The sequence below is a fragment of the Budorcas taxicolor genome, chromosome 14 (genome assembly GCF_023091745.1).
Source record: "Budorcas taxicolor isolate Tak-1 chromosome 14, Takin1.1, whole genome shotgun sequence".
NCBI classification, from domain to species: Eukaryota; Metazoa; Chordata; class Mammalia; order Artiodactyla; family Bovidae; genus Budorcas; species Budorcas taxicolor.
The window spans coordinates 22,544,705-22,560,315 of record NC_068923.1 but is presented as its reverse complement, the minus strand read 5'-3'; the positions used below and the strand labels follow the sequence as shown (position 1 = coordinate 22,560,315).

Below are 15,611 nucleotides of genomic sequence, written 5' to 3'. Positions count from 1 at the left end.
TGGAAAGATACCTAAAAATGAAAAAGAAATTATTTATGGGGAGTGGGACAGTGGAATGGGGTGGAGAGGGACAGAAGTTGTACTAAGACATTTCACGGTTTGCCTCTATATCATTATTATTTATTAAACTGTTTATTTCATTTTATTTTGGTCGTGCTTCATGGCATGTGGGATATTTGTTCCCCGACTAAGGATGGAACCCAGGTCCCAAGCATTGGAAGTGAAAGTGAAGGTCGCTCATGTCCAACTCTTTGCGACCCCATGGACAACACAGTCCATGGAATTTTCCAGGCCAGAATATTGGAGTGGGTAGCTTTTCCCTTCTCCAGGGGATCTTCCCAACCCAGGGATTAAACCCAGGTCTCCCACATTGCAGGCGGATTTTTCACCAGCTGAGCCACAAGGGAAGCCCAAGAATACTGGAGTGGGTATCCTATCCCTCCTCCAGTGGATCTTCCCCACCCAGGAATTGAACTGGGGTTTCCCACATTGCAGGAGGATTTTTTATCAACTGAACTACATGGGAAGCCATTGGAAGCATGGAGTCTTAATCACTGGACTGGCAGGGAAGTCCCTACTTCTACAATACTTTGACTTATGAACCATGTACATGTTTTTTAAAGAAAATTAAAATTTAAAAATTAAAATTAAAAAGTCATTTAGACTCTCTCCCTTGGGAAAAATTCTCAGTGGTTATACCATCCAGCCAGGTTCTGAATCCTCTCTCTTCCCATTTCTCCTCCTTATATACTCCTTCCAGGGTTGAGTCTTTTTCTGCTCCAATCTAGATTTTTCTCATTTTGAATTCAATTAAAATCTCTTTTGTCTCTACTTTCAAGCTTAGCTCTGGGTCCATTTTTGCACATTAAAACTCACAAAAGTGTTCATATGAACAAAAGACAAACAGAATCCTAGGAGTGGTACATTTAAATGCAAATCCTGCCCCTCCCATCAAGGCTACAAAAATAAGATAAGGTCGTGGGGATGTGGTGTCACGGAAGCTGTGATACCACAGAGAACCTGAAGATAGACAACCCAATAGGTGAGGTTAAAGAATACCAAAGGCAAACAGTACTTAGTAAACAGCTTTGCTTGGGACCAACTTGACTACATTCTCTAGCTTCCTCATGCCATCTTTGTTGGGCATGTGTGTCCTGGATAAACTAACAAAAATTAAAAAAAACAAAAGAACAGAAGGTGAGTTTGGGACATGTCACTTTTAGGAAAGTGGAGAGGCACCCTGTCGAGTAAATAATTGGGAACCTTGTCTTTCTTGTTTATAGCTATATTCCCTAAAAGGGTTTCTGGTACACAGGAGGTTTTAATAAATATTCATTGAATAAGCAGATGGATGGTTGAACAGATGGAGGGATGATGGATGGGTGGATGGATGTATGATGGATGGTTGATGGATGATAGATGATGGATAGATGCATGATGGATTATGAGTGATAGATGGGTGGATGGACAGATGGACAGATGATGAATGGATGGAGATGGACAGATGAGTGATGGGTAAACCAAGAGTACAGAGCCATTGCAGGCAAGAGAAAAGTCTTTTGAAGAAGTGGTCAATCTGTTTTGTTCTGTTTGTTGTGAGCTCAATGAACACAGACTTGTAACCTGCATAGAGCACGTCAATCCCACCCACAAGGGCTTAAAATCTTTATTTCGTCTCTTATTTTTTCATTATTTCTTCCTTCCATCTTTAGACATGGGAGAATGGGGCCCTACACAAGGGCAGTGGCCCCCTTCAGAAGGCGCCTCTGGCACTATGGTCTATCCTGAGAAAGGCAGAGAAGGCAACTGTCAATTCTATAAATAACTGTTACCATTCATGTGCCAAATCTTTGCGGCTTTGGTACCTTGTTGCTCTCTGAGAGGGGGAAAAACTGTGAATGAAAGTTGCTATCTCGCCTGTGCTCTTTTTTCATAAAAATGAGAAGTCTTAATTGGGAATTAGATGACAATGAAAGTGGAGTGGCCTGGAACTTGACGGGCCTTTTACAAATGCCATTATGATTTCAGATTTTCAATCATGGGAGAAGCATGCCCAGCAGTGTGGCAAAAAGCATCTACCTGAGCCCCCAAAAAACCAAAGTGCCTAGTCTAGGGTGCAGCAATATTCTGCACGTATGTTCCAGTCTGGCTGAATTCTATTCATGTCTGCATAGGAAAGGCAGTAATGGTAGACTGAATAATTCACTTGTAGTGAATAATTCACCTGCATGGTCTGAAACCCTGTTGGTCACAAGAGGGGAGGGAGCAGGGAACCCTGTTGAAGAGTCCTAAGGTTGTGTAACTCCTGGTTGCTCATGAGGTTTGGAACTCAGGGTGAGCCTGTCCTCTTGAAAAAGTATCTAGAAGAGGATCGCAGAGGTATCTTCCTGCTCTGCCTCTGAGACACAAAATGGCTGCAAGTTCTCTAGCAAATGTGCCCTAACTCTGTCAGCTGTCCCGCCCCTCCTCTACACCCAAATACCCACTACAGTCCAGACTGGTTCCAGGCAAGAAATACTCCTTCCATTTGAAAACCTGCATGAAGGAGGCAGAGAGTCCAAGCCGTGTCTGTGTCTGTGAGTGAGCTGGCGCTGTCTGTAATCGTTTCTTTCAGGCGGGATTACGTGCGTGATGAGGCATCCTGGGCCCCATTCAAGAGCACTTGACCCAGACTCCCAAGGGTCACTGTCCTCAAGTGGCTCCCATACAAGGGGGTCTGGGGTCCTACTACCACTTCTGCCCAAATTCTGTCAGCTCTAGAGGTTGAGATGGTGTCCAGGAGATGGACTGATAGGCCTTACAAGTAGTTTGCCACAATAACAGTTTCAATACATATTTTAAAAATATACTATGTATATTTACATTTATCATTATTTCTGTTTTGTAAATACAGAATAGCTGTATTCCATACAGCTTTCCATAGCTGCAGGTTCTGCATTCACAGATTCAACCAAGTGTGGCTCAAGAACATTTGGGAAAAAAATTCTAGAAAGTTTCAAAGTGCAAAAGTTGAATTTGCCACACTTGGGCAACTCTTCACATAGCATTTACATTGTTTTTACAACTATTGATAGAGTGCTTTCACTAACTAATCTAGAGATGATTTAAGTACATAGGAGGATGCATGTAAAGTGTTAGTCGCTCAGTCGTGTCCGACTCTTTGCAGCCCCATGGACTATAGCCCGCCAAGCTCCTCTGTCCATGGGATTCTCTAGGCAAGAATACTGGAGTGGGTTGCATGTAAAGGTTATATGCAAATATTGTGGCATCTGATACAAGGGACTTGGGCATCCATGGATTTTGGTATCTACAGAGGGGTCCTGGAATAAACCCCTTGCAGATACCAAGGGATGACATGTATACAAACAGTACAACTGTTTCCAAGAGGTGGTCTTTCTTTATAACTTCGAGTAAGAGCCATAGCTTCTCTGATATTGTGACATGTTTTTGAAAAGGAACCAGAAAGAAGACAGCTGAGTTCCCTCTGTCTCTGCAGCAGCCTGTGGTGAGCGTGGTTTACTGGGGATTGTGAATTACAGTCTTGATTCACTTTTTGAGGGCTTCCCTGGTGACTCAGATAGTAAAGAATCTGCATACAATGAAGGGGACTCAGGTTCGATTCCTGGGTCAGGAAGACGCCCCTGGAGAAGGGAATGGCTACCCACTCCATTCCTGGAGAATTCCAGGACAGAGGAACCTCGAGGGCTACGATCCATGGGGTCACAAAGAATCAGACATGACTGAAAGACTAACACTTTCACACTTTTTGAGGAAACATCTGTGAACCCAAGAAGCAAATGAAGCAAGTTATAGTGGAAATAACATGGTCTGAATATTCAGACCTGAGTTCGAATTTTGGTCTTACTACTCAGTAGCTGTGTGACTCAGGAGGTGAGTAACTCAGCCTCTCTAAGACCCAACCTCCTCAACCCATAAATGAAAGCATGAGAGTCGATTTCTCATTGGTGACGTGAGGACCATGTGAGATCACACATGCAGGACTCCAGGCACGAAGTCCTGCCCAGAGGAGAAACACTCAAAAGGTGGCTGCCGCTATGATCACAGTTAAGTTGTTCTTGAGCAAATTTACATGAAATTGGCAGAAGAAAATGGTGTCCAGCAACCACAGTGAGCCTCAAAACTCTATCCCATGACCAGCACGACTGCCCAGGGGCCCCAGGCCATACATAACTGGACCCTCTGTCCCGACACAGTGATGGGAAGAAGAGGACTCATGATCACAAACGTACCTGGCTGCTGGATCCAGCTGTTCTTTCCTATGAGGAGAAAAAAATAAACAAAGCATAAATTACATGCAACTGCTTCTCCTCTCCCCAAAATCTGTTTGCAAGCTTCCTTTGCTGAAGATGCAGGAGCAAGGCAAAATGGCACATATAGAGGGGGACCCATGAATGAGCTGGGGTTCCCCAGGCAGACCCTAGACCCCTCCTGCAACCTAATGGGCCTGGTTCTGAACTCCAACATCCCTCTCAGCCATTCATTCATTTATTCCAGAGGTCCACAACCTCGGGGCCACGGACTGGTACCTCCTGTCAGATGAGTGGTGGCATTAGATTAAAAATAAAGTGTGCAAAAAATGTAATGTGCTTAAATCATTCTGAAACCACCCCCTCTCCACCACCCAGTCTGGGGAAAAATTGTCTTCCATGTAACCTGTATCTGGTGCCCAAAAGGATGCAGACTGCTGATTTATTCATCCAAAACATGGTTCCTGAGCACCTACTCTGTCCCACAGCTTGTGCTGGGCTTAGGTGACCTGTTAAGTGGTGGGGACAGATCAGGGAACCAGGGATTAAATGAGATAGCACATATAAAGGGCTTCCCAGGTGGTGCTAGTGGTAAAGAACCTGCCTGCCAATGAAGGAGACATGAGACCAATCCCTGGGTTGGGAAGATCCCCTGGAGGAGGGCATGGCACCCCACGTCAGTACTCTTGCCTGGAGAATTCCATGGACAGAGGAGCCTGGCGGGCTACAGTCCATGGGGTCTCAAAGAGTTGGACACGACTGAAGCGACTTAGCATGTGCACACACGCAGACAGCACTTATGAAAACAGATCTAATGTTATTCAGCCCTAGAGAAAGATAACTGCATATTGTCCTTCTTCTCCATTTCTAAGAACTCCAATAATCTTGATCCTGCTCATAAAAAGAACAAGTTCTGCTTATACAGTAAATTAACTGAGTCTTTTTGGTCAGGTAACTTGTTTCTTGGGCCTTAGTCTCATCGCCATTTTTGTCCTGTATCTAATGATTCCAGAGCTGCAGTGACAGACACTAATCACAGATGGCCATTGAAATTAAAATGAAAGAAAATTAAAAATTCTGTTTCTCGGTTGCAGTAGCCATAGATACTCAACAGCCACCTGTGACAAGTAGTTACCATGTAGGGCAGTGCAGCTATAGACAGTTCTGCTACTGATACCACTTTTAGGGAACTGATAAGTGTGCATGGGTGTTTTTGTTATTGTTGACAGTAAACAACATGGGATTTTTAACAGGTGCCCACTTCTCTGCTTGTGCATGAGAATGTCTAATTTACTATCTGCCCCCCCCTGCCCCCCCACTCCCCAGATTCTTCCTCTACCTTAACCTCCTACCACCAACTTCTATTAGGTCTACACAGTCTCTGTGCTATGTGGCTTCAGTTGTGTCTGACTCTTTGTAACCCTGTGGACTATAGCCCTCCAGGCTCCTCTGTTCCTGGAATTCTCCAGGCAAAAATACTGGAGTGGGCTGCCACGCCCTCCTCCAGGGGATCTTCCTGACCCAGAGATTGAACTTGTGTCTCTTAAGTCTCCTGCATTGGCAGGTGGGTGCCCAGGTGCATAGCGGCACCTGCAAAGCCTCAGTCTCCACAGGCCACAAATCAGAAGACCTGGGTTTGGTCTCTCCTGTGCCCAGCATCTTGTGTGACCTTGAGCAAGTTCCTGAGCTGGAGGCTTCTGTTTCTTCTTATCTAAAATTGGAGTTGGACTTCAAAGTCTCTAAGGTTCTTTGAAATTCAAAAGTAATGAGTATATAATTCTAAGTAAGCATAAAAACAAAACAAAAAAGGCCATACATCACTCATCACTGGTAGCCCAAAACATGCAAATATATACATACACATATCAATATGTACATGTGTATATACATACACACATATTCTTGCAAAGTAACAAAGAACTCCACGTGCTGGAAATGGATATGACACTACTTTTAGAAATGGGCTACATAACTGCATGGAGAAGGCAATGGCACCCCACTCCAGTACTCTTGCCTGGAAAATCCCATGGACGGAGGAGCCTGGTAGGCTGCAGTCCATGGGGTCGCTAAGAGTTGGGCACGACTGAGCGACTTCACTTTCACTTTTCACTTTCATGCACTGGAGAAGGAAATGGCAACCCACTCCAGTGTTCTTGCCTGGAGAATCCCAGGGACAGAGGAGCCTGGTGGGCTGCTGTCTATGGGGTCGCACAGAGTCGGACACGACTGAAGCGACTCAGCAGCAGCATAGCTGCATCCTTCAAGATCTTTTGGAGGATTACAAAATCATGCAGCCACCATGGAAAACAGTCTGACGGCTTCTCAAAAAGTCAATATAGAGTTACCTATTCCACTCCTAGGTATAAATCCAACAGAACTGAAAACACATATCCACAAACAGGTACTTGAATGTTCATGGGGGTATAACAGCCCCAAGGTAGAAACAGCACAAGTGTGTATCAGCTGATGAATGGATAAATAAAATGGGGTCAATATCATGAAATATTATTCTGCCATAAAAGCAATAAAGTTCTGATACACAAGACAATATAGACAAAACTTGAAAATATTATGCTAGGTAAAAGAAATCATAACATTTTATTTATTTATTATATTTATTTATTTGGCCGTGGCATGTGGGCTGTAGTTCCCTGACCAGGGATCGAACTCAGGCCCACTGCGTTAGGAGCACAGGATCTAGCCACTGGACCACCAGAGAAGTCCCAAGATTTTATTTTTTATATGAAACATCCAGAATAGAGTAAAAAAATAAATGAGTGGCTGCAGGGGCTACAGTAAAAGAGGGAACCAGGGGTAACTGCTGAAGGGCACTGGGTTTCTTTGGGGGATAATGAAAAGACAATGGCGATCAATTCCCAACTTTGTGAATATGTTGAAACCCACCAAACTGTTACTTTAAATGGGTATCTTTTATGGTATGTGAAATCCTTTTGTAATATATGAAGTATATTTCAATAAAGTCTTTTTAAAAATAAATCAAATAAAAACCCTTTAGGAAGCAGGTGAAGACATACCAGTGTGCTATCAGCTACTTTTTATTTTGCTGTGAAACCTAAGGAATGGGTTGGAATATGGGGAACATTTTTTTCCTCAAGGGACTGGCTTGTTTCAGAATGGTTGCCAAGTGAATTCTCTAGTGGCTTTATACTTTCGTCCTTGAAAAAAAAGAAAGAAATGTTCCCTCCTAGTTGAAAAGCCATTCCCATATCACAGCAGCTGTCTGCAGCACAATGTATTCCTCCGAGTCTCTGACAGCTAGGACAATGCCGTATTTATCATAAATCAACCCAAAAGAATGGGCCTATTGCCAAGACCTTGGGATGCAAAGCAAACAGAAATCATCTTGATTCAGTGTTCAGTATGGTTGCACAAGCTCTGGTTCTGGAGTTCAAGGTCAATCTGTTCTCTTCAGGAGAAGCAACCGGCCCATTCTAAGACTCTTGCTCTCCTAAGGAATTTTGATACTACCCCAAACTTGAAATGATTATAGCTACACTAGGAATCTGCCTGCAATGCTGGAGCCTCAAATTCGATCTCTGGGTCAGGAAGATCCTTTGGAGAAGGGAATGGCTACCCACTCCAGTATTCTTGCCTGGAGAATTCCGTGGACAGAGGAGCCTGGTGGGCTACAGTCCATGGGGTTGCAAAGAGATGGACGAGACTGAGCGATTCACACACACAGAATAGAATTCTAGAATCAGAAGGAATCATAGAAAGCGCCTTCAGGGCGTATACCTGCATCCTAAGTCTCTTCAGTTGTGTCTGACTCTTTGAGTCATGTGTGACCTTCATGGCCCAACCTTAGCATATACAAGGAGTTCAAAAATACTGCTGGACTGAATGCCTAGACTGGAAGGTGCCACGTGCCACTAGACCCTCTTGGGACAGCACCATAGATCCTGAGCTGGGAGAGGGAAGCACGGCCCTGAGGTTTTGGGGCCCAGTGGGTCATGGTCAGGTTTTGGATCCTCCTCTCTTTGTTATGGTTACCCACTGGAAGGTTTTATGCAGGGGAAATGAGTCAGGAGACCTCGATGTCCTCAGCGTCCTTAAATCTTCACCGCAATCTGATGATGGAGGTGGAGGGAATATTGAGGCTGAGTTCAGAGACCGGTCACAAGTCCCATAATGAGAGTAAAGGGAGGTGGGAGGGAGTCCCTAGTCCAGCGTTGGTTCACGTCATGGTCTGTGAAGCCAGATATATGGAAGAAACATGCTGCAGAGCGGGTGGGTCCCCACTCCAGGTATGAGTCTGCTCAAGGGTCCTAGCGGTCCAGCCTTCCATTCATACACTTAAAACTCTGAGCTCAGGATCGAAAACCTGGCAAGGTGCAGTCTGTTTCAGAAACCCAGCTAGTGATCACAGGCTTGGAGGACCCTAGATGTGGCTGACACTGGCCAAAATGATCAAAGTTTCTAAGCCCCAGTTGGCTCCTTTGCAAAAGGAGCCTGGTGATACCAACCACCCAGCCTGTCTCCAGGGGCTCCTGTGTTAAAATCACCAGGGATGCTTGTCTGAGATGCTTCAACTATTCCAATGCCATTAAAATCGTTGAGGGCTTCCCTGGTGGCTCAGCGGTTAAAAAATCTGCTTGCAATGTGGGAGACACGGGAGACGTGGGTTCGATCCTTGGGTTGCGAAGACCCCCTGGAGGAGGAAGTGGCAACCACCTCTAGTATTCTTGCCAGGAAAATCCCTTGGACAGAGGAGCCTGGTGGCCTACAGTCCATGGAATCACAAAGAGTCAGACACAACTGATGCGATTAAGCACACAGCACAAAACTGCTGAAGGATGCAGGATCCGCATGTCCACACCCCCCACTGATTATAACCCATCTTAACATCTGAGAACCTCTGACTTATTTCACAGGGTGCTTGTGAGTATTAAATCAAACGTCAACTTGTATTCCAGGAGCATACTGGATGCCCATAAATATTCATTTCCCTCTCCCTTTTCATAGGCGCTGGCCACTGGAAATGGAATGTAATTTTTTTTTCCTGAAGACTCTCATTTAATTTCTCACTTCTGAGAATACAAAACATCTCTGAGCCCCCAGAGGACTCCCCCCAGATGCTTCTTCCCCCGCCTTTTCCCGGTCTGGGGGTGAAAGGCACGACTATCCTGGCCTCCAGGATGGCCAGGGTAGCCCACTGCACTCACTCCTCACTTCCTCAGCCACTGGCCCTGCTCCAACATTGACAGGACCTTCTCTTTCAGCCACTCCACACTGTCTAGCTGGGAACCCTGAGTGACATCCTGAGGTCATCTGGGGAGCCTCAAAAAATACTGGGCTGCACCCCCTTACCTGCCTCCTCCCTGGGATTATGATTTAATCAGCCTGGGGATGGTCTGGGCATTGGGATATTTTAAGCTCTAATGAGTCTAACATGAGGCCCAGACTGAGAACCACCGTCCTCCGGGAACTGTGAAGGCCACGGGCACACATACGGACCCGGAAGCAGTGGTGAGTCATGCCCTGAGCATTCGGCTGAGCCACTTGCCTGAAGAACGGAAAAGAGACGACTGATTCATAGAACCTCCACGTCGCCACGAGATCAATCCTGTTGGGGTTGGTAGCATAGTACCTCCAGGCGGCCTGGGGAGGAGAGACGAGGGGTGGGAATGAGCTGGTGTCACCCAGAAGGTCACACGGAATCCCACAACTTTGAAACAGTCAGCCCTGGACACCTCAGGGTTCAGTGTACACTGAGGTCATACCCAGCCAGATTCTTGGCCTTTTGTAGCTCCTATGGGAAGAAAAACCTCCTTGACCTTATCATCTCAGATGGAGAAAACCGACGTAGTGGGGGTAGGGTAGATAAGTGAATTACCGTGAAGAGGGGAATCTGAGCATAAGAGCCTTGAAAGGAGCAGGGATTCCTGTTGCTGCACGATTCCTTGAGTTTTCTCAAGGAGGTGGGAAGACAAACAGTCTTTTGTGCCACTTCTGGGTGCAAAAGACAGTCTGGCAGGTGAGGTTTTGATTCTAACACACTAGATCTTCTGTATATTGTGATGGTTTTGGGGCTGGGGAGGGTAACAGGGCAGACTCTTTGAGACCAGAACTGCCTTAGAAACTACAAGCTGCAAGATAACACTGTGCACCATCCTGCATCAGCCCCGCAGGGACACTCACTGCAACTAGAGGCAATGTCATGGGAGGCCGTGCAGACGATCTGTCCCAGGCAACCAGCCAGAGCCAGAACACTCTCCCTTCCTATTCTCTCTGCTCCCAGCAGCCCATAAAACCACGAAGCAAGAACTCTTCCTGAAAGAGAAGAGGGAGCACTCTGCCCCTCCCGTCATCTCTTACTATTGCCCCGGCTCCCAGCCCAGGGTGGGGGCAGCGAGAGGGAGGAACGGCTGGCAGGAGGCCACACCCGCCGCTGCATGGCCGTCTGCTGGGTGGGGTAAACAGTGAGCTGGTCGGTACTGTGCACACGCGGGCATCTCTCCCTCTCTGGACTTATCAGCTCTCTATAACGAGCAGATGCAAGGGCCCACATCTCCTTGCAGCTGGTTGGCTATGCATCTGTGCTCTAGGCTGGCTCTTCCTTGTGGGTTACCCGTTCAAGACTGTGCTGAGAATAGAAGGGGAGAAAAGCTAGTGTGGACCCAAGTCCAGGCCAAGTTCTCCACCCCATCAGGGGTAAAACAGCTGATGGGCGGGCTCCTGTCTGAGTCCTGTGTCTAGTTTTTGACTGGCTTAGAACTTGGATGGGAGAGTAATGGTATGGTCACTTTCAGGACACACAGTGACTAGTCATAGAGATAAACCATAGCAACACCCAGAGTTGTGGCAAGCAGGCTTGGTCCTGGGTCCATCCCAGATCACGGTATGCCCACTCCTGTAGAAGCGTATGGACGTGCGTGTGCACATGCACACACACACAGACACATGCACACACAGACACACAGACACAGACAGACATAGACACACACACATACACATAGACACACGCCCATACACATAGACACACACCCATACACATAGACACACACCCATACACATAGACACACACACACACAGATGTAGACACACATAGACACACGCACAGATGCGTGACCCCATCCAGTTCAGCCCCAGGCAGACAAACCTGGATGAGCTCAGCAGCGGGTTTCCTCCTTTTCTCAAAGTGCTTCTGGCGGTGCTGTTCCTGTACCTTGAGCGCCAGCCCGGACCCCAGGATGCCCTGAAGGGAGAGGTCAGGCCCTGAGGTCAGCTCCCCCAAGCCTCTCCTGGAGCCCCACCCCAACTCTCAGGCCCCTTCTTTGTCTTCCAGGCAGTGGAGGCCGGGTTAAGTGGGGCCTTGGAGTCAGGGTTCAATCCCCGACTCTGCCACTCCCAGCAGGGAGGCCCTGGGCAGCCTCTTCTCTGCTGCATCTCAGGTTCTTCCACAGGGAAGTCAGACAGCGGCACCCACCTCACAGTTCTGTGAGGGAAAAATGAGATGACATAACAGGGACTGCCTAGTAAGGAGTAGGAGGCTCAACAGATTCCCAGTTAATATTAATGGAATTTAAAAAATATTTCAATCGCTTGAATTGTCACATGAGACTTTTACTCTGGCTGGCATTTCTCCGAATTGTGATCTGTTTTGATTTCTAGGTCAAACTCTCATGTGGAGTACATGGCGGGGTTGCGGGGGGCACACCCCTTTCAAGTTGAAAGAGAATTTAGAGACCATGTCCCATGCCCCTCATCTTTTATAGATAAAGAAACTGAGAGTCAGAAGGTCATCTTCCCAAGGTCAAACAGCTTAGGGAAACACACTGGACAGCTGTGATGGATGAAGGGAGGGCTGCGATAGATGAAGAGCCTCAGTATCAAAAGGATGGGAGATGAAGGGCAGGGAAGAGGGGTTGTTACACTGGAAGGTTCTTTTCAAGCTTTGTGATCAAGAGCCACGCTTGAAGGAGCAGGCCTGGGTCCCTGGCTCTACAACACAGTAGCCCTGTGACTATGGAAACTTAACTAACCCAATGAAGCCTGTCTCCTCATCTGGAAAATGGGGAGAAATGCACACCAAACTCCAAATGTTTTTACAAAGATTAAATGAGACAGTTTTAGGGAAGCACGTGGCATGAATCTGGTTCACAGCAAGTTCAACAATGCTGTATATTATTATTGCTGTTATGATGTCGATGGGCACTGAGCTTTGGGAAGTTATTCTACCAGGGATCAAGAATTTGAGGGAAACGCATTTTTTTTAACACAAACTAGAAGATGACAGGGCAGAGAAGGGAACTCACAAATATAAAGGACTCGCTATGTGCATGGAATATGGGGGTGAAAGACATAATCAAGCCCCAGGGGGCTCACATTCTCCCGGGGAAGCAGATTTGGAATCTGAAATCCCAGGTGGGCTCAGAAATGCTTTTACAGAGCGATACCCAGAGGAGGGAGTGCTGAACTCAGCCTAAAGAAGGCAGCATTGAACTGGGTCTGGAGGATAAACAACATGTCCCTGTATAACACAGGGAACTATATCCAATATCCTGTGATAAGCCATAATAGAAAAGAATATTTTAAAAAAGAGTATGAGCTCCGCTTGGTGCTCTGTGATGGCCTAGAAGGGCGGGATGGGAGGGAGGTCCAAGAAGGAGGGGCTATATGTAAACATATGGCCGATTCACTTGGTTGTATAGCAGAAAGTAACGCAACATTGTAAAGCAATTATACCCCAATTTTTAAACAAAGAATGCCTATATGTACATGTGTCACTTTGCTGTAAAGCAAATGTTCACAACACTGTAAATCAACTATAGTTCAATAAAATTTTTTTCAGAAAAGAAACTGAGTCTTGAAAGAGGAGTAGGTGTTTGGGGGGATCACTCCTGGCAAAGAGCCACACAGCCTGTGGCAGAGACAGGACAGCTTTGGGTTGATGGGGCTGGAAATCAGGATACGAGAAGGTGGAAGATGAGGCTGGATGGCTGAGCTGGGGCCAGGCAGTGACGGATCCTGCCCATCATCAAGGGATAACAGTGAGGGCACTCACGGCTGGCAGGGCAAAAAAGGAGACGCCGATTAAGGAAAAGGTGGCTGCGATCAGACGGCCTTCCCACGTTTTGGGCGTCTTGTCTCCGTAGCCAATGGTGGCCAGTGTAATCTGAAAAGAGAAGCGTTCAGACACGGGGCTTCCCGGGGGAGGAGGTCAGTGATGTATCAGCCGAGCTTAACCCATAAGCCTTTGTACTGACTGGGGCACTGTCCCGTTTAGAATAAAACTCCCATGGGAGGGAAGGTGCTAAAGACCAGCAGTCTTATATAGGAGCCTTGAGACCACATCTGTTTCTAAGCTAAGGATTTCCTCCCTATCGTCAGTCAACAGGTATTTCAAGAATTGCAAACATGTGTATGTGCATATATATTCATGTGTATGTTTGCAAATGCATGCCTTTGTGTATAGCCATGATTCTGAATGTATGTGCTCTCGCGCATGTACTTATATGTATTGTGTGTATGGGTGTGCATGTCTAATGTCTGGGCCCGTGTCTGTCCAGGTGTATGTTGAATATTCCTCTGTGCGTTTACACTTGTAGGTTATCAGCACACTTGTACTTATGAACATGGAAGTCAGGCTACGGGAGTAGCTAAGAGTGTGGCCTCTGGAACCCAAATGCTTGAGTTCAAATCTCAGGTTAAGCACTAACTTGGCTCAGAGAGCTTTGAATTAATGACTCAACCCCTTCAAGCCTCAGGTTCTCCAATTTGAAAAAGTGAAAGTGTTATAGTTGCTCAGTCGTGTCCAACTCTCTGCGACCCGCTAGACTGTGGCCCGCCAGGCTCCTCTGTCCAAGGAATTCTCCAGGCAAGAATACTGGAGTGGGTAGCCATTCCCTTCTCCAGGGGATCTTCCCAACCCAGGGATCGCACCCAGGTCTCCTGTACTGCAGGCGGATTCTTTACTGTTTGAACCACCAGGGAGCTAATATTGCACTTAAAATGTGTTTATAAATGTAAAGTGCTTCAACAATGCTTTAATACCACATGCCCGACGGGGTGGGGCCATGTGTCTCTAGGTGTGCTTGAGGGTCTGGGTATATACATCTGCTTCTGCCACTGAGTCTGCACAGCACGGCCTGGCTAATGACAGGTAAGGTCCCTGAGTGATCATGGGACGAGAGTGATCAGAGCCCTGACTTCTAGGGAAAAGCCCCCCTTCGAAGGGCCCCCTGCAGGGTACGTCTCCTGGGGGGGGTTCCTAAATGGAGGTGCTCTCCTCTCCCCTGTGCTGAAGAACGCAGCTGCCCAACCCCATATGTCCACATCACACCCTCCACATCCTTCCGGCCCTCCAGCCGACCCCCACGGGACAGCTTTCAAGGTGGTGACTCACCAGGCCCCACCACAGGGCATCTGCATAGGTCTCAAATTCCTCCTTCATCTCTTCTCCTTGGGCATCCACTTCCGGCACATCTTTCTCAACCAGGTAGACGAGAAATGAAGAAAGGATGAGCGTCAGGAACCCAATGTACCAGGCGGTGATGAGCTCCTGGGACAGCAAGCAGTGGACAGGGAAGGGGTCACTGCGTGGAGGCTGGGAGGAGGTTGCAGGAAGACACACTGGAGCTGGAGTGCAGGTTTACCAGCTCTGGGACATGGGCCAGTTACTCACCTTCTCTGATCCTCCCCTCCCATCACTGGAAAATGGGGGTCATTGTTTTCATCATTAACAGAATGAGGGGATGGCTCTAGAAGGAGAGGGAGAGCTCTGTGGTCACTTAATCACAGCTCAAGAGGCTTCACGGGGAAGTAAGAAGGCAGGAGGGACAAGGCTCGGGACTCAGGAGACCCTATTCTCTGCAGGATTGGGAAGAACAACCATAAAGCTCTTTCCACTTGGGAAGTGACAGCGAGGGGGAATTATCCTGGCAGAAGGGACAGAGGTGTGGATGGGGACCCAGCCCTGCCACTAACTGACTGTATGACTCTGGGCAGATGACCTCTCCTCTTCAGCCTCAGTTTTTTCATTTTTAAAATGAAGGGACTGAACCACAGAATTTCAAAAAGTGCCACAGATACTTCAAATGCAGATAGGCATTTTTTATATGAAGTAATCACATACTGATTTAAACTATATTAGCATAAATTAAACAAAAAACCATTATTTCGTGGATATCATCGCATGATAGACTGGGATATCCTTGAAAACAAGAGAGAGCTGATGTAAAGGAAAAATGTTAAGGGTGGTAATGGTAAGGGTGGTACACAGACATGGCAAAGATGGGCAAACCACTGAAGTTTCAAACACCCTGACCATGATGATCCCTGAGGCACTTCCTATGTCTCTCATTCTATTCCACCTCCAAGGGT

At 46.9% G+C, this 15,611-nt stretch overlaps 1 protein-coding gene across 1 annotated transcript in view; it reads right to left on the bottom strand.

Moving 5' to 3' along the window:
- KCNQ3 (potassium voltage-gated channel subfamily Q member 3) overlaps positions 1-15,611 on the bottom strand; it is a 288,932-nt gene that overhangs the window by 16,776 nt on the left and 256,545 nt on the right. The window contains exons 5-9 of the mRNA XM_052651777.1: positions 14,635-14,790; positions 13,294-13,404; positions 11,389-11,484; positions 9,793-9,887; positions 4,251-4,277 (exon numbers count right to left, since the gene is read on the bottom strand). Coding sequence (XP_052507737.1) covers positions 4,251-4,277; positions 9,793-9,887; positions 11,389-11,484; positions 13,294-13,404; positions 14,635-14,790 — 485 coding nt within the window. The remainder of the gene's footprint in view (positions 1-4,250; positions 4,278-9,792; positions 9,888-11,388; positions 11,485-13,293; positions 13,405-14,634; positions 14,791-15,611) is intronic.